The 18,970-nt window shown below is 46.5% G+C and overlaps 1 protein-coding gene across 3 annotated transcripts in view; it reads right to left on the reverse strand.

The window, feature by feature from the left end:
- ENPP6 (ectonucleotide pyrophosphatase/phosphodiesterase 6) overlaps positions 1-18,970 on the reverse strand; it is a gene marked incomplete at its 3' end in the record, with an annotated part of 88,792 nt that overhangs the window by 41,415 nt on the left and 28,407 nt on the right. For all 3 annotated transcript variants that reach the window (XM_082680486.1, XM_082680485.1, XM_082680487.1), the window contains exon 2: positions 3,465-3,644. In XM_082680486.1, coding sequence (XP_082536612.1) covers positions 3,465-3,644 — 180 coding nt within the window. The remainder of the gene's footprint in view (positions 1-3,464; positions 3,645-18,970) is intronic.

Genomic DNA, 18,970 nt, shown 5'->3' on the forward strand with positions numbered 1-18,970 from the left:
TTATTTGTCTCAACACCTGCACAGGACGGGAAGAGGCCAGCAGAAGACCCCAGACCCACACCCAACACCCTCCCGGAGCCATATGAATGGTTGCCCCCAATTCCACCTGACTGCTTGGCCATAAGGAGTTAATACTGCAAAATCATGACTGCAGAGGTAGAACTGAGAGTCTTCAGACCCTTGCTCCAAAGAGTTTTTAAACTACAGACTCCTAAAAGGCTGCTGGTTTTTGTTCCTTTTTTTGTATTTCACGATAGCCATAATAAACTTAAAAACTGCTGCCACTATGTAAGGGAGCATCGACTGTCCAAGGAGTTCAAACTCTACTTCCATGCAATATCTTATCAGTACATATCCTCCTATATTCCCCCACTTCACCTCCTCCCGCCAGGCATCCTTCTCTTTGGGTTGCTCTTGATATGAAGTGAATATTGGAGCCTCTTCTTTCCCCCCACTTCAATGAAACTCCTTTGACCTCAAACCAGAGGGATGGAATAGGGGAATAAAATTAGTGAATGACACACACTCAGCTCTCATCCTTTGCAGAGCACTCCTAGGTCCTGGTGACGCTGGTCCTGGCTGATTTGGGGGAGCCTTCCCCCCGCAGATATTTGAGTTAGGGCCTGGGATCATTCCCTGAGGCACATTTTCCTCTGCACAGCTCCACGGCACCACTGGGTGGGGTAATAAAGGGTCTGTTTACGATATTAAATTTCTCAAGGCTTGAGGTGGGGTCTTTTGGACTCTTTACCAGTGATCAATTTTTCAGTCTGCTGCTTTATCTACCTGACAGGAAGACTTGAACTACTGCCATTTCTAAATTGCACTTCTAAATATTGACTTAATGGCAAGACTCAAAGTGTCATAACACAGCTCACTGGAGCAATAAAGATTTTCCAGGCCTCATCGAGAGGTCTGTACAATGTCTGGTGGGGACTGGAGAAGGAAGAGGAGGGTTTGAGAAGAAAAATAAAACCAAGTCATGTTTAAAAGAAATGCCACTGCACTTTACTAAATCTTGCAGAGACAAATGAACACTCACTGGGCTATGAGCTGTGGCCGGAGAGGACCAAGGTGGAGGGAGAAAGGACAGCAGTGATAGTTAATCCCTCGGCTGTCAACCAGTAAGAATGGAGGGGCCAGAGCACGCCTGGCTTGGGCTGGGCGGCAGGGCCTTCAGAGACAGCTGGTTCTCAGGGAGCCTTTATTTGTGGATACAGTTTAGAAGGAATGGACAGTGTCTAAGAAACAAGAGACTTTTCATCCAATTTCTATCAAGACTTCAACATGGCCAGATGGTTAGCTAACATCCATGTAGATCACTGAGGAAATTCCGGGAGGTTATCTGTTTTAGCTTCTGCCCTCCTGATAGGAAACACCATAAACTGATCTCAAGCCGTATGTGTCACATCACATGAGCTGCTGAATCAAAGAAAGCGATTGGCCGTTTCTTGCCCTTCAGGAGCGATTTTGGAGGAGTGACAAGATATTTTACATTCACGTTAGCACTGAGACTTTGTAGCTACTCAGTGATACATGAATTCAAATTGCTGATTATGATTAAGGAGCCAGACTCTCCAGGATGAGATAAAGAGCGACGCTCTGTAATACAGCTGAGAGAAGTCTGAAACATGGCAACTGTCTCCTTTAAGATCTTCCCCCCCTTTCCACGAGCACTGGCATCCGTGGCTCCCCAGAAGGCCATCAGAGGAGAGTGTATGTGCAGGAGGCATGTGGGGATCCGGGAGGAGGTGCCGGGGGAGGTGCTCTTCAGAGCAAGAAGAGATCAAGTTCCAAGACACAGAAAGTCACATTAACCGGATCCCGTGGAAGATGGCCCTTATGGAGTCGGGACAGCATTCGTCTTGATGGTCCTCAGGTTCGTTTCGAGGTGGTCCCTAAGAGCGCGAGTTTGCTCCCGGCCCCTCCTAGGCCTATGCCTGCGGGCCCTTGTGTTTGTTGATGATGATTGCTGAGAATGACCTCAAAGCGCAGCAACATCTTTCGGCTCTGGATCTCGTCGCGTGGGGCTGAACCCGAGCTGGGCTCCCCGACCAAGTCTGATTAGCTTGGCGGATGCACCGACTTGTTTTCTCAATCTTAACGTCCAGCTCCGTGAAAAGTTGAGTCTCCACTTAAGGTAGAGTCTCTTCAACCCTTCCCGTGCCTGAAAGCTTCTTCTTATGTCAGCCCAGGTAGCTGCTATGGATCGAACGCCAGGCGTCTTCTGAAGCAACCCCAGCACTGCCCCGACACTGCATCTGCCCGCAGAACCAGCCTGTCTGTCTGTTCTTCCGCCGGGTTTGAAGTAACGCGGCTGCCCTGGCCGTCCTGGGCTCACCTGTGGATGCCAGTCTCTGCTCTGCAGCAGCTTTCTGGGCACTCAGCACAGCGCAGCTGTGGGCCTGCTTTCCCTGCTCTCCGTCCATCCTTGCTTGACGCCCCTCCTCCGAGAGTTGGCACAGCCTTGAGCCCCCGGAGCAGCTCTCCACGTGGCCACCTGCAACCAGCATCCTCCAAACTCTCGCTCCAGGCCCACGTCCTCGGTGTGGGCCACCTGTGACTCAGCCCGGGCTCACTCCCCCTTCCCCCCGCTCCCCCGCCCCCCAGAACCCGTCACTCTCGCACAGTTCCATCAGGCTGCCGCCGTCTCCAGCCCAGGCCAGCAAGATCCCTCCACATGCTTCCCCCACTTATCCCTTCATTTCTTCTAGGCCTCCTGATCTCTTCTTCCACAATGACAATCATCAGTATTGCACCGGGAAGAGTTAGGAAAAATGTGTCTACAGCCATGTGCATGGAAAAGTTATATTGCCCACTCGCTAGGAACACATCCTACCAATGCAAAGTCAGCGGTGAGTTGAGTATTCTGTTGTCACTGAATCCTGTCATCCTTAATAAAAGAGTTTGGCTGACAAGATGAGAGTCTCCTGAAGCCCCTCACAGCAGCCAGGGCAGTCTGCATGAGTGCTTACCTCCCTCACTGAAGTAAGTTAAGTACTTTAGTTTCTCATTGATTTAGGATGTACAGGAGGAATATTAATATAAAGGGACTTCATTTAATGCACAACCAAAAAGTTGTAAGAGCTCTGAATCCTCTTTTCAGTATTGCAGGGGAGCTCAAAATCTGTAGAAATGGTACTCCAAGTTCTTTGTAAAGCAAATGAGCACCCTATAATGTATCTCTCCAGTGTAGCCGAAATTTTACCCACGAAAACGCATGATATACTGCAGAAATATTGCTGAACCAAGGGAATTAGGAAACGGCATTATGTCTGCTCTGATGTTAGAGAGTTTGAACCAAAACTTAAAGAAACATGTCCATAAGACATTTCTTGAACAAAGACCCCATTTTCTAAATCCCGGCTTGGTCCTCAAACACATCTACATGCTTTGTTCTCAGAGACTCCAATGGTGCTTTGAGATTTGGAAGGTTGGACAGGCATAGATGTCAACACACTCACCTGGCCAGTAGTACATGTAGACCTTCCTTTTGGCCTTGGTCAGAGTGATCCACAGAGGTTCTGATCCATTCCACCAGAGAGGCATCAGGCTGTCTCTGTTGACCCCTATGTCAAATGACTTGTTGGTGGCGGGGTCCCACATGTAGTTCCCGATCATCTGATGGACCTCACAATGGCGACCTACGTTAATGAAAACACAAGGCTGTCAGTTTATTGCTCTGGTATTTTTACTTTTCATCTTTATTTTCTGAATTTAAAAGCCATTCAGGGGCTTCCCTGGTGGCGCAGTGGTTGAGAGTCCGCCTGCCGATGCAGGGGACACGGGTTCGTGCCCCGGTCCGGGAAGATCCCACATGCCGCGGAGCGGCTGGGCCCGTGAGCCATGGCCACTGGGCCTGCGCTTCCGGAGCCTGTGCTCTGCAACGGGAGAGGCCACAACAGTGAGAGGCCCGCGTACCAAAAAAAACAGTATACATTCAGTGCTTTTATTGTATTCACAAAGTTGTGCAACCATCACTACTGTCTTAATTCCAGAACACTTTCATCACCCCCAAAAGAAACCTCATGCAAATTAGCAGCCACTCTCCATTCCCTCCTTCTCCCAGTCCCAGGCAACCACCCATCTACTTTCTGTCTCCATGCATTTGCCTATTCCGGATATTTTGTATAAATGGAATCATACAATACGTGGCCTTTTATGTCTGGCTTCTGGCATTTAGCATAATGTGTTTAATGTTCATCCATGTCGTGATATCTATCAGTACGTCATTGTTTCTCGTGACTTAATAATATTCTACTTTGAAAAACAAAGCAAGAAAACAACCCTCCCAAAGGAGTGTTACACAGAGAGGAGGGCTGCTTCTGTTGGTTACAGAAGTGAAAGACACAGCGCTTGGAATCTTTTGAAACATTAGGCTTAAATTATTTATTTTGGAGCAATCTGTTACATCTTTAAAGTAAAAATAACACAAACATTGGCACGTGCATCAAAAATTGCTGCAATTTTAGTGAGCGTCATTTGGCGTCGGGCTGAAACACGCTTCACGGAGCTCACTGACTGTGCTTAATCAAAATGGCTTTTTTCGTTTGCTTGTTTGTTTGCTGTTGTTCTGTCTTCTTGCCAGCAAGCCCCCCAACACCCACACTTTATTTTTAATCAAAAAAAAAGGAGAAACCGTAAAATAAAATTTTGAAAATTCATAGACCCAAAATATCTTAAAGGAAAAACCTTTTATTTCATCACAGAAACCCATGCATTCCACAAATGATGCTTGCAACTAAAAGCCCAGAGAGCCAAACAAAATGCTTACCCAAAGCTGTAGAGTTAGTTTTTTGACCCTGACTGAAGCTTTCACATGTAAACTGACAAAATTAAAAAATAAAAACTTTGAGAAAATGATCCAGTGATTAAGGAACTTCTTAGTTTTATTTATTCCTTCAACTAACATTTATTAAATGCTCCTATGAACTATACATTGTGATAGGTGTAGAGACTCAAATCTGAATAAATGTAGTCCCCAACCTCAAGTGCATTGTTACGTAATACTCAACAAAGTGTCCCCTGCACAAAAGAGACAGGCCTCCTGGGAGGGGCTAAGAAGGGGACCACGTTGTAATCTTTTTTTTAAATAAATTTATTTATTTTATTTAATTATTTTTGGCTGCATTGGGTCTTCGTTGCTGCACACAGGCTTTCCCTAGTTGAGGCGAGCGGGAGCTATTCTTCATTGTGGTGCGCAGGCTTCTCATTGCGGTGGCTTCTCTTGTTGCGGAGCATGGGCTCTAGGCGCGCGGGCTTCAGTAGTGGTGGCAGGCGAGCTTCAGTAGTTGTGGCATGTGAGCTTCGGTAGTTATGGCTCGCAGGCTCTAGAGCGCAGGCTCAGTAGTCATCGCACTTGCTCCGAGGCACGTGGGATCTTCCTGGACCAGGGCTCGAACCTGTGTCCCCCGCATTGGCAGGCAGATTCTTAACCTCTGCGCCACCAGGGAAGCCCAGGTTGTCGTCTTACTTGGAGAATTATAAGGACTGTCACCAACTCGGGTGCTGAGGATAATTCCTACTACTAAAAGGAGGGGCATCCTTCTTATTGGTTCTGTTATCCTTTCTGGTGTATCAGAGTTTAACAATATTAAGGGAACCTGCCTAATGAGTAAAAGTTCTTATCTATTTCCTTAACCCAAAACACTGCATCCCCTATCTAAACGTTTCTATCATCCTAATGACGCTCACTCACCCTTTTCACGAGGCAAGATAATCATGATAATAGTCGTGGGAAATGTGTCCTTTTGGGTCTTTCTCTGTAGATGCTCTCTAGCGCTCTCCCAAGGGCAGGGAGGGCATCTCACCTGGTGCTGGTGCGTACAAACTCACAGGAAGGGTGAAAATTAGAAGGGGGTATGAAAAGCGTTACTGAAGTCAGCAGACCAAACGGAGCCTCTGAGTGAATCGCTGGGAGAGCGTCAGAAGGGCTACAGATATCAGATACGGGAATAGTAAGGGAAGGTACCAAGTGGGGTTGTGTGTGTGCAGGAGTCTCTACTTTTAACTGGAACTGTTTCAACTATTCTAGAAGGAATGCGTGAAACCCAAATCTAAGCAGGGGCCTCACGTGATTCAGTTTTCAAAACGTGCTACATTCAGAGAAGCATGAAAATATTTTTTTAAGTACTTATATAACCTTTACTTGTATATCACAGACCCCCACAATATCTTTTGATAAAATTTCCCTCTTCTTTTCAACACTCACGTTCAACACTCTAGACCCAAAGGGTGGTGCAGGCTCTCTCACCCTCCTTCGCTCTTTTCCTCATGGGTAAAATATTATGGCCTCCTTTAGATTGTAGAGCTGTAGTATGACTGGACTGTGGGGTGGGTGTGTGTGTGTGTGTTTGTGTGTGTGTGCGTGTCAGAGAGACAGAGACAGAAAGAATATTCTCCCAGAGAATTTCTGCTAAACTAAATTCTCTACCTCTTACACTTATTTTTTTTTAACACCCATAAGGCCTCATTGAGGAGAGGTAGGATCTATGTGTGCAGTTAACACACAGTTCTGCCATATTTGTACATTTCAGATGATGAAGTCTTGTTTCCTGTGGTTCTCTGGGCCCCTTAGCTTTTTCCATAATGGGTCTTCTCTCCTCACCATTAGGTAGGACGTAGCATTAGCTTTCATATTTTCTTTTCATACCAATTGCTTGTGGTGCCCGTAGACTAAGGTGAGCTTCAAAGCCTTTAATTATGGCGTTCTTCAAGGAAGCGTCTTTGAGACGAGGCCTCCAGAGACGGCTTTGGTTCCTGTTCCCACCTAGCATCCTGGCTGGTCTAGGCTGGCCCAGAGAGGCACATCCATTCTAAGGGGAACTCAGACCCACGGAGGTAAGTGATCCGTTCCCACTCCCCCGAGACCCAACCCCTCTCCAAAGGCTGGACGCGAGGCACCAGCATGGAGGGTCCTGCCCACTTCCTGTGAGTGAATGGTGCCGAAGAGGATCCTGGGGCCAGTGGTTTTCCTTATATGATTAAAGGGTTTCCAAGTGTAGAGGGAGCTGTTTCAACAAGAAGGTCATCTCAGACCCCTGTTTAGAAAGTGGGTTTTATTCTTTTAGCGGACTGGGCCTTGAGTTGAAGCGAGAGGGTGTATTCTTCAAAGGCTTCATCACAGATGCAGTGCTAGCCCCCAGAGGCATCCCTTTGTTCTGGGAAGCACTGCCTTTCACGGAAGCCAGCAGGAGACGTATGCTCTCCATCTCATCATCTGCTCGAATCTCCTCTCCCAGCTGAGCCGATTTTGCTTCCCATGAATATATTAAGGCTGGTAGTCTGTGTCTGTAACAGCATGAGTCTGCTCTTCCTCAAGCTGGTTTCCTTACCTACCCAGGCCCTCTCTTGCTCTTTGGTTTTTATTGCTTGGCTGAAAGAACACAACACAACACAACATGAGGTACTGGCTTCTGCAGCCTACAAGCTCTGGTCTCCATATTTCTGCCTGACCTGTATCTATTTTTATGCATCTGCAACTTTGCTTGATTTTTCTCTGCTTTGGGATTTCTAAGCAGATCTTGCTGTAGTTTGATTATTTGGACCCTTTGCTCAGGGCGTCAGGAGAACCCTTCCTGACACCGTCACAAACCACAGACCTCAAGTGGCTTTTGGGTATGATGTAAGGAAGGTCCACTTCTGCTCCTACCCGCCTCTCCCTCCTCCAAACGCAGCTCTGTGGGTCTTTAAACTTTGTGCCAGCAGGCTCAGCGTTCACTGTGAAAATGCAGGCAGCTCCTGGCACAAACATTCCCAAACACAGATGAACATTTTTCTCCCTTTTCCCCCCTTATCCCTAAGACCGAAGAGTTTACAGACTTATTAATATAAAAAGTGGCAGTCAGCCCGATACTTGACGGAGCTGTGGACTCTTAACCCATCTGCAGACCCCACCTCAGCTCAAGAGCTGCTGCATTTGACTGGGAGCTGCTAGTGGCTCTCGCGCGTTGGGGGCCAGGGTGGGGCCGCTGTTTGTCTCTCTTGGTGGGAGCTGATGCAATAGCGTCCATACCTAGAACTGCTGTAAGAAAGCAGCAGGATATGACACCTTCATTTTCTATTCCTCAAAGCCTTAGACAGGTGTGTTCTGATGTAATGACCATCACCAGAAGTTTCTTAGCAAGTACCCATAATCCTCTGCACCATATTAAATGTTTCCAAACATCTCAAAAATGGCTGGCATTCACATCAAATGAGATGCGTGAGGATCTGCCCATTTCACCTGGAACTGGGAATCAGTAAGGTTGCTGCTACTTAGTCTTCAGTCAGTCTTAATCTTTTCTCATTACTTCCAAGCACTGAACGTTAATTCCTTTTACGGTTTCTTACTTCATTTATTCTTTTTTTTCATTCACTCAACACGTATTTATCAAATAATGTTTACATGCCAGGTATACAAAGATCAAAAGATGTGGTCCTGGTGCTTCCCTGGTGGCGCAGTGGTTGAGAGTCCACCTGCTGATGCAGGGGACGCGGGCTCGTGCCCTGGTCCGGGAAGATCCCACATGCTACGGAGCGGCTGGGCCCATGAGCCATGGCTGCTGAGCCTGTGCGTCCGGAGCCTGTGCTCCGCAACGGGAGAGGCCACAACAGTGAGAGGCCCGCGTACCGCAAAAAAAAAAAAAAAGAAAGAAAAGAATGGAGTGAACAGTGCTTGACTTCCTCCCAAGATATAAATCAATACGCGGGAGCATCTTTTCTATACTGAGGCAAATTTTCAGACCCTTTCTAAGTGTGGATCATCTTCAAACATTTTATCCTTTGTGTTTTCAATGTCATGAAATATGTCTGAGACTTGTTTTAATGTGAAGTAGTTTTGCTGGTGTCACTTCCTCTAGGACATCTTCCTCCTTTTCATCACCACCCCTTTCTTCGTCGATAAGTTCGCCTTCACTAACTCCTCCGGCTGCATAGTGAGTCTCCAATAGTGTCAGTGTCAACTTTCCCACAGTCAACTATTTCCTCTATGATTCCAATTCCTTTTGATTCAAATACTGCAAAGTTATGTGCACAGTAAATGCAAAAATTTCTGCCACACCACACACATATTACTTGCTGTCACTTTCTGCCATGATGCTTGAATGTTTTCAGTTGCATGTTCTATGTCATATTTCCTCCAAAATTCAGCTAAAGAAATTGCATGATCTCCCACTGTAGCCTCAATAGCCTGTCCAAAAGTCCATCTAAGATAATAGGCTTTAAAAATTGAAATAACTCTATGGTCTATTTGCTGGATTATTGAAATTGCTTTTGTCATAAAAAGAAAATGTTCAAATCTTCAGGTGTCCAAGAGAATCAGGGTGACCGGGGGCATTATCCAACAGTAGTAGTTTATTAAAAATTAAATTATCTGCATTTATCACTGGAAGACAAAGAGGGAACACAATTATATGCTTTGCTGTCTGTGCATGAACTAAATAACACATGGGCAGCAACCAACCAGCAACAGACCTTGAAAGAAGTGATGTGATTGGTCACTGATTATGATGCACATTTGTTATTTACACAGTGATTTGTGGACTGATGAGCTAGGAATGAAGTTTATATTTTATGCTGCAATAGTTACAATTAAGGTTGCCAGATTTATTTTAGTTAATATACCATGGTAACTGAAATTTGAATCATATTGCAGAGCTGGTATTATTTAGCTAAACTGCAGTAACTGGATTTTGTGCTTATCCAAACAGTGCAAAGGGAGGAGAGTGTTTGTGTACACAGACACATGTAAATACATATATGAATACACAGCACACAGTAAAAACTGTTCTGATTAACTTATTATTATTAGGGTAGAGAGTCACACAAACAAATGTAATCTAGAGAGCAGCTGGAGCCTCCTTTCTTTCGAGCTCTCCACATGATTTGTCCCAACCCTGTTTCCACCAGACTCTTGCACTTCCCTGTGACACTCACTAACTTGCAGGCATCTCTACTTCTAGCCTCCTGCTCCCATAACATATGGCTCCCCAGAGGTGAGGCTCAGTGCTTTACGGCCACTCACACGACATAGTCATGAGTGGGGTGAACTTTACTGGGGATCCAGTGGGGTGCGCAGGGGAAGACTGAGAACAGTGCAAAGAACTTCAAATTGAGCGCCAGACATCCAAGTTCTGCAAAGTCTTTGCAGCCTCCCCCTCCAGGGCCTCCTCCTTGGCCCGTCACTGGAAAGATCGTAGCCTTGCGCATCTTACTGACTGACTCATGTCTGCTCCATTCTCTGCTCCACAGCACCCACCTCCGAAACTTCTCTCGGGAGGTCAAAGTTTTCTCAGAAGCAGTTCAGCCCCCCAGAGCTCCTGCTGAGCTCCTAAATTTGCATAGCTCGTTAGCTGATAGAATACTGAAAAAATATGGGGGCGGTGGGGGGGCAGGAAGAAAATAAGGAAGGAAGAAACCAAAAGAAAGTGTTTCTTTGATCAGGAATCGCCGACTTTATAAGGCCATTCTAGTCAGAGCTGCCAGGTTTATTTTAGCAAAAAAAAAAAAACAAAACAACAAAACGCTGGAAGCTTCCCAGTTAAATCTGAGTTTCAGACAAAACTTTTTACTGTAAGTATGTCCCAAGTAGTCCATGGAACATGCCTCTGCGAAACAATTATTTGTTGTTAACCTAAAATTCTAACTGAATATCCTGTACTTTATCTGGCAACTCTAGAGAAAGCATCCTTTATTTGTCCCTATTTCACAGTAACAGTAAAGGATAAGAAGTGGAATCAGCAGGTGTGGGCGGAGCCCAAAAGGAACGTAGAATGAGGAGTGGCGGAGACTGCCTGCAAGAATCAGAGGAAGCTTCTAGAGGAGCTGTGAGTTGAGAGCTAAGTAAGACGTTTCCGGGCACAAACAGCACTGCAGACAGAGATGATGGCATGGGCAAGATTACGATGGGATTGGGGGTGTGGAGATTTCTTATTCAGGTAAAATGTAGAATCTTGCTCTCCATCACTCAGGGTTCCCTTTCCTTGAAAGGTGAGATGCTCTTAATGATATGCTGAGCTAATATAATTCAAGACAGCCAGGGCTTCATTCAGCCAAGGTCCTGGCACAATACATCACTGCTCATTAAAGGGGTGATTTGCAAAGGGGTGGCCAGGGTCCTGGGGAGCCCAGAAGACATGGTGAAGCAACCCAGGCTTAGCAGTCGCAGGGAGCCACTTCCACCCACCCTGCACCTGCCCCCCAGGCTTGAAGAGCTAGGGCGGCGGGTGTGGCCAGCAGGGAGCCTGGCGGAGATGGATACTCCTACGCTGCTGTCCTCCCGCTGTCCAGCTGAGGCGCTGCACCTCCTGGGGCTCCAGGCAGGCCAGGGAAGGGTGAGTAGGGCACAGAGGCAAACAGACAATATCCAGCACAACCGCCAAAGAAAATCATAAGACGCGGATTTCTCAAGAAAATCATGTTGACCTCTTGGGCAGGAGTCCTTAATTAAACATGGGAGACCACCTGAGCCTGAGGTCCCCGGCAGAGGGTCTTAGGAGTGTGTATGATCCCACACACATCTCAGAAATGGAAGGGACCTCAGCTGGCCTCCTGGTCTAACCCTCCACCTGTAAATTCAGAAGTGAGGAATGACTCTCTGCATTTTATATACATTAGCTGCAAAAGGGCTGAACATTTCGTTCACTGTCCCAGTGCTTATAAATGGTGGGTGGGGTGCAGGGGCAAAGAGAACACGAACGACCTGGCCTTGAACCACCGCTCTTTCACCTTTCGCGGCTGCAGTAGATTAGTGGCTACATTTGTATTCTGGGACATAAAACTATGCTGCTTTCAAGATGAGACCTCTTGGCTCTTTTTTAAAACCATTTACTTATGTCTCTAAACACACACGCAGAAAAACAACTACATAGCGAAGGGTATCACTAAACACTCAGGTTCCACAGCCAGTGAGGAATTTCTCTGTCATACAAAAGGCTTTCTTAATTCTTGGTGTACGATCACCTTTACAAAGCCATATTAAAGCCATTCGTTGCGTTCTTCTGACATCCATGTGTTTCCACTAGATGAATATGGCTGTGTCTACTAGATATCAAAACAGCCGGGTGAAAAGTGAAAAATTAAGTTATATTTTAGGCACATCAATTTAGCCAAAACATAGAGATATAAATACAGGTTACAAAAGATTAATACAGACCTTGGAAATGATTCTTTCCTTAGAACATATACATTTTCACCCAGAGGCAGCACTCAGGTGAGTTCCGAGTCCACGGCTGCAGGCAGGCCTCTGGGGCCACCCGCTGGAAGTCTGGGTTACAATCATGTGTGACGGGCACACGGAACAGGCTGTGGGCAACCTGTCCATCTCTGGGAGGTGATAGGTACGATGGAGAGAGGACGGACATGTGGTCAGACAGATCAGAGTTGGGGTTAAGGGGTCTTCCCCCTTTCTAGTTGTGCGGATTGAGGCTAATCTTTAACCTCTCAGAGCCTCATTTTTCCATCTCTAAAATGGGAATAACATTACTTCCCTGGCTGGATTGGGGTGAGTATTAAAGATAAAAATAGTTAAAACGTGTGTAATGCTTACTATGTTCCAAGGACTGTTCTAAGTTCATCTGTTACAGGTTGAATTGCACCCTCCCAAAAAAGACATGTTGGAGTCCTTAACCCCTAGTAGCTCAAAATGTGACCTTATTTGGAAATTGGCCCTTTACAGAGATAATCAAGTTATTGAACAAAATGAGGTCATAGGGTGGACCCTGATGCCCTTATAAAAGGGGAAAGTTGGACACAGAGACAGACATGCACAGAGGGAGGATGATGTGAAGCCACAGGGAGAAGACGGCCATGTACAAGCCAAGGGACAGCAGGAGCCACCAGAAGCGGCAAGAGGCAGGGAAGGACCCTCCGCTAGAGCCTTCAGAGGGACCACAACCTGCCAGCACCTTGATTTCTGACTTCTGCCCTCCAGAGCTGTGCTGTTCTGAGGCACCCAATTTGTGGAATTTAAAGCAGCCTCAGGAAACTGACACACTTAATCTTCACGACTACCCTAAGGGATAAGTACTACTGGTAGCCCTACCTTACAGGTAAAGTAACTGAGGCCCAGAGAGGTAGCTTGCCTAAATTCTCACACCAGTGGGTAGAGTGGAGCCAGGATTCGACTGAGGGAGGCTGGACACAGAGTCCTCGCCCTTAACCACTACGACCCACTAACACTAGTTCACCAATGTATGACCCGGCACTTGATACAATCCTCAGCCTTAAGAAGCCCACGGAGAGGGAGCTGCTGCCACTCTGTGCTTGCTTTCACGCCATCTGTAGAGCTTCTGCCCTCAAGGACAGGTGGACTTCAGGGGACCACTCAGTCCAGGTGTCAGGTTCCGGGGATCAGTCCACTCAGGAAGCACTTTACCTGGGGCACCGCATGGATGGGCTAGAGGCCAGGTTAGACTCAGGAAGGGTCATAACCTGAAGGCCAAAGCCCTGAGCCAACTTGACGGGTGTCTGCTGATCAGCCTAGTAACAGGACTAGTTATCAGCTCTTGGCCACCTTCCATGTACCTGAAACTTGGTGCTTTGTGCTTCCATCTCATTTAGTCTTCAACACAACTCTAAGACGTAGATAATACTGTCCTCATGTTGCAGGTGGGAGAACTAAGGCTCAAAGTGGCTGTGTGGCGAGGCTAGCGCCACGCAGCTAATAAAAGAACAGAGCCCCAGTTCAAAGCCAGGTCTCACTGACAGTGCCCACGCTCTTCCCAGCAGCTACTCCCTTCTGGCCACTGGGTGGCTCACCAGCCCCATAGGGCTTGGTCATTTTAATAGAAATTGCCCCACAATCCAGGACTGCCTCTAAGACTCTCACCAAGGTAACCATAGAGAGGTGCTCAGATCTCCAGAAAGCCAGATGCTCCTGCCTCTTGCAATGGATTATCATGCACAGACTTTACCATAAATATCTCTGAAGAAGGGAAGGCTGCCAGACAAGGGATACGAACAAAGCGGACGGGAAGCTTACCCTCCCTCTCCCTCTGGAAGGGGTCCAGCTGTGGAACGAGAGGCTCCCAAAGGTCTGAAATCTGGAGATCTCAAGTTAATGGGTGCATTTTAGAGAGTGAACGTATGTATATACCTCACCTCAAATTGACGTGACGCCAAGAGGTAACTACACACCGGATCCAGAGCCGGGCAGCCTGAGCACGTTATATAAGCCAGACTTTCCCACCACGAGACTCCTCTCTGAGCTTTTCCTTGAGCATCTGGAGGGTCTAAAGATGAGTTCAGACCCTGTTTACACTAGTGAATTTTCAAATAACTACTTGATGCCCAAGAGACTTGAATTAACAGTACATTGCGCAAAATTAACTACCTAACTTACAAATCGGAATTTGCTTTACGATCAGCTCTGCTAGGAAATAGATCTGATTTTCTTAACTTGTTCAAAGACAGAATTTGGTATGTTAAAGAAGTGGTTTCAAGTGAAATATGCAAGATCAAGTTGAAAGAAAAGTTCACAATTTGCACATTTTTAAACGCAACTACTGATGTATGTGCCAGACACAGTCCTGATCAAGTCTGAGTCACAAATATTGCAAGACCAAGATAACAGGCTTTGATTATAGTGTGAAGTATATGGACTGCAACAAAAATAACCCCAAAATGTTAAAAGGGGAGATATTTTTTGATTAGAGATATTCATGCTCATAGTTTTGAGGTCACTGGACTCAAAAGAATGTATTGTTTTATTTTTCTGGAGTGTACTAGCTTGGTGCAATTATTTAACAACTAGAATACAGGGACAGAAACAAAAATTATTTTCCTGAATAAGGACAAAAATGTAAGTTTGGGACTTTTTGTTTTAAACACTCTTTATTTGGGGAAAGCTAATTTTTATCAAAGTTCAAAGAAATTTCCAGACAATTTAATCTATCCTTACCTCTGTGCAGAGTTGGAAAATTAATTACTGCATTTAAGATGGAATCCCTTTTGAAACACACTCCCATTTTACTAAGTATTTCTAGGGACTTCTAAAGATGGCAGGTGCTTGGAGGGGGAAAGTCCTTATTCCTAGCCCTTATTCTTCCATACATGAGAGAGACGCAGCCAATACCTCTATCCACAAGCTTCTCCACTCTCTCCCTAGTCATAAAGCATTCATCTCCTCCCCGCCCTTTCAGCCACCCTCCCCTTCCCCAGTGACATCAGGCCGGCCACATTCCTCATGCTACTGGGAGTGGTTACTTTGGCATAAAACAGGCTCCAGCCCCCTCCCATCCTGTCTGCCTTCAGGTGGTGGAAGGCCCCTTTTTCGTTCCCTCCCCGTAAATTCACCCAGGACAGGAGTCCTCCCTGCACCAGGGCAGTGGGTTTCTTTAGTTCTCCAGCTGCCCTGCCTGTGACTGGGGCAGGGGTGGGATAAGGATGGAGAGTTCAATGCTGTAAAAAAAAAAGGGGGGGTCACATTTAGGTCTTGGATCCAAGCCACGTTCCCCAATCCATCTTTTCAATTGGTGTAGAACCTGGAATGGCTGACGGGTGAGCTCCAAAGACAGGTACCAAAACATTATTGGATCAACCATTAATGTCAGGAATTGATAAAGAATGATCAAATTCAGCTATTCAGGTGTGTGAGGGAATCTACAACTTTATTGGCTCAATCTAGTGTGAACCAACCAATCTACAATAAACAAACAAACAAAAACCTATGTGTGAAGTATGATGCTGGCCCATCAAGTTCACTGCCTTGGGTCAGGTGTGACCACAGAATGGTGAGACCAGTCTCGCAAGTCACAAGAGGAAAAAACAGTTTAGGTCACGGTTGTAGCCACAGCTTATCTGCCCTGATCAACAAGCACCAGCGATCAGCATATAAACACACAGTGTTTGGAGTTGACACTGCACCTGGCCTAATGATCTGTGTATATAATCCTCCTTGGGTGCTCTTAACATATATAAAATGTGTTGAAAGATAATTTGCCTTAGGGATGAAAGAGTAACTCAAATGAGCAATTCATCACTTGGCTAGGTGTGAGAAGTATCTTTTTGATGTATTGATAGTTTCCCAGTCCAAACTACTGACACCTTTGGAATAGAGGAGCTTCTTGAGTTAAAAATAGAAGCATCAGGAAGGATGAAAACTGGCAGGAACTGAGGACCTATGAGAAGCATGTGGCCTAGTGGAAAGCATTTGGGGGCCCAACAGACCAAAGTCTGTCCCTGCCTGGGATCTCATACAAGTCACTGAACTGCAGTGATCCTCAGCTTTCTCCTCTGAAAAACGAGATAATCATACCTTTGTCTAGAGTTAAATAATTTGGGGTAGGCAAAACTTTAGCACAGTGTCTGGTACGTAACAGGCATTTGGTAAACGCACACCACCACCTAAATCCCCCGTTAGAGGGCAACCCTGTCTCGTATTTACATACCAACTCCTGAAGCAGACTCTCAAATCCCCTTGAGGGAAAAAAAAAAAAAAGCACTACCGCTCATTACCATCGCTCAGGAAGGTTTGCAAGGAGTGAATCCCAAATTCAGAAACTAACCACGGGGCTCTGGACGGCTGGGAAATGCCTGGCCTGACACTGCCCTCTACTGGCCGTCACAATAATCTCCACCACCCGCAGCCTCACCCACGGTCTTGCCGGGCGCCACGCACCTCTAGGAGCCTCGCGTTTTGTCCTTGCATCTCACGATGTAAAGGCACCCCAGAATTTCTAGAGCTGCTTGTGAAGATACTAAATATGCCAAGAATTCAGGCCGAGGCAGACAGCGGGGCCAGCGGGGCCAGGTGGCCACACCCCCAGGGCAGCCCCCTTAAGTCAGCGCAGCAAACGTGAACGGTGCACCCTGCGGAAGGAGGCGGTATCCCCTGGTCTGGACTTGATTCCTTCTAGGTCTCTGTTGTGTTTCCACATGCTCCACCCCACCCTAATCCTCGTTTCATTTCACTTTTCTTTTTAAGATTGTTGCTTCTATTTGGTATTTTATTATCCTTGACCCCAGCCCTTTATCCCCCTGCTTCTCTTCTTTCCTCTTTCGGTTAAGGTCGGTGATCTTTTTCTACCCCAATCTGTAATGGTCACTGCAGTGGACATTTAACTTCTCCAGTACCCTTTGTTCTTTTAGGAGCAGCTACCACTGCCCCTTGGGAAATTCCTTCCCTCCACCCCCTACACGTGGTCCTTTCAGGAGCTTACGAGACCCGACCTCTCCAGCTGTAGGTTAGTGGGCATCCATCCCAAGCTGTGCCAGTTAGAGTGCCCACCCCTGGCCACAGTGACAGGTGCTCTAGGATCCAGGCTGGGCGGGTCAGAGCTGTGCCCCCGCCCCCCGCACTCATGCTGGGAGATCCAGCTGGGAAGAAGTGTCCCCAGCGTGAATACGCGCTCCCTGGGGGAGAAATCCAGGCTGTGGTAGGGGCGAATGTGGACCATGTGGGCTGTAGGAAAGGAGCAGCGAAGGCTGAGGTGGCGGTACGGTCCCGGCAGGGTTGTGCCCTTAGCTCTGCTCCCAGCTCCCCCTGTGCCGCTGGGCGCAGGGGCTCCAGAACCTTCTCTCTGCCGAGAGTCACAGGCTTGGATTTCCACCCCGTGCATCCTTCACCTTTTCCGGGACTCAGCTCCCTGGAGCTGGCACACGGGCTCTGTGGGCATTTCTGGGCACTCTGCCCTCTTCCCTCTGAACTCACGGTGCCTCGCGCGGACACGGCTGCAGAGGCTGCTGACTCAGAGCCACTTTAGGTGGAGGCCCTGGACCTGGGTGGTGCGTGGCTTCTGAACACCAGGCCTCAGCAGTCTGGCTGGGCTCCTTCCTCCAACGCTTACTCACCCGTGGCAAATCTCACACATCGGTTTGCTTTAAAAGTGCTCATGGTCTAAGTCTAGGTTCGCCCCTGCTGAAGAGCTTAGATACAATTTAAAAGTTCTCTATTATGGAAACTTTCACACGTCCAAAAACAGTATGCTAAACAACAACAGAGAACATTCTGCCCTGGTTTTGTATGTTTTCCTTCCCCTACTGGAATATTTTTAAAGCAAATGCCAGACATAGTATCTTAAATCTTAAATACTTCTGTGCCTATCTCTCATACTGAAGAACTTCTTTAAAAAAATGACACTTTTGTTTCATACCCAACAAAATGAACGATAATTCTTCGCCATCATCTAGTACCCCGTCCATGGTCAATTTTCCCTGATTATCTCAAAAATGCCTCCATGCAGTTGGTTTCTTTGAATCAGGGTTCTAACAAAACGCGTAGTGTATTTGGTTATGACCCTTGGTCTCCTCTAATCTGTAAGGATTCACCTCTATTCTGTTTATTTATTATTTATTCACCGTTTACTTACTGATGAAACTGAGTCTTTTGTCCTGAAAACGTCTCATATTCTGGATTTGGCCAATTAGAGCATCGTGGTGTTACTGACATGTTCCTTCAGCTCTTGTATTTCTTACCAACTACTAGTCTGATCTAGAGGTCTGCTTAGATTCAGGTTCAATTTTTTAACACAAGAATCCATTACAGATGGTGCTGTGTACTTGCTCCTGCACCACGTCATGTGCTCAGAACATCTGGCTGTCTCGTTGTTTGTTAAGCTTGATCTGTGGGTTTGGATGGTGTCAAGCTAATCCATTTACTATAAAGTTTCCCATCAACCTTCACCTAATGGTTTTAGCAACCACTGATGATCCTCACCCACATCCATCCCTTTTATAAGGGTTCCCAAGTGAAACTATTTTCTGAAAACACATTCTTTTTTGAATCTCTCTTTGCCTGAATGTCCCTTGCATGGAAGTGGGTGGATGTATCAGTTATCTACTGCTGTGTAACAAACAACCTCAAACCTTCAGTGGCTTTGCTTTAATCCTAGGCTAAGCTACTGAAATATACAAAATACTATGTGCCTGCAACATGCTTAGTAATAACCAGGACCATATGAGAACAGAAGCTTTTACTATGTGCCAAGCACTGTGCTGAGAGGTTTCCAGAACAATCTCATCATATCTTCACATTAGCCTTATGTGGCAGATA

Source organism: Grampus griseus (assembly GCF_964374135.1).
Source record: "Grampus griseus genome assembly, chromosome: 21".
NCBI classification, from domain to species: Eukaryota; Metazoa; Chordata; class Mammalia; order Artiodactyla; family Delphinidae; genus Grampus; species Grampus griseus.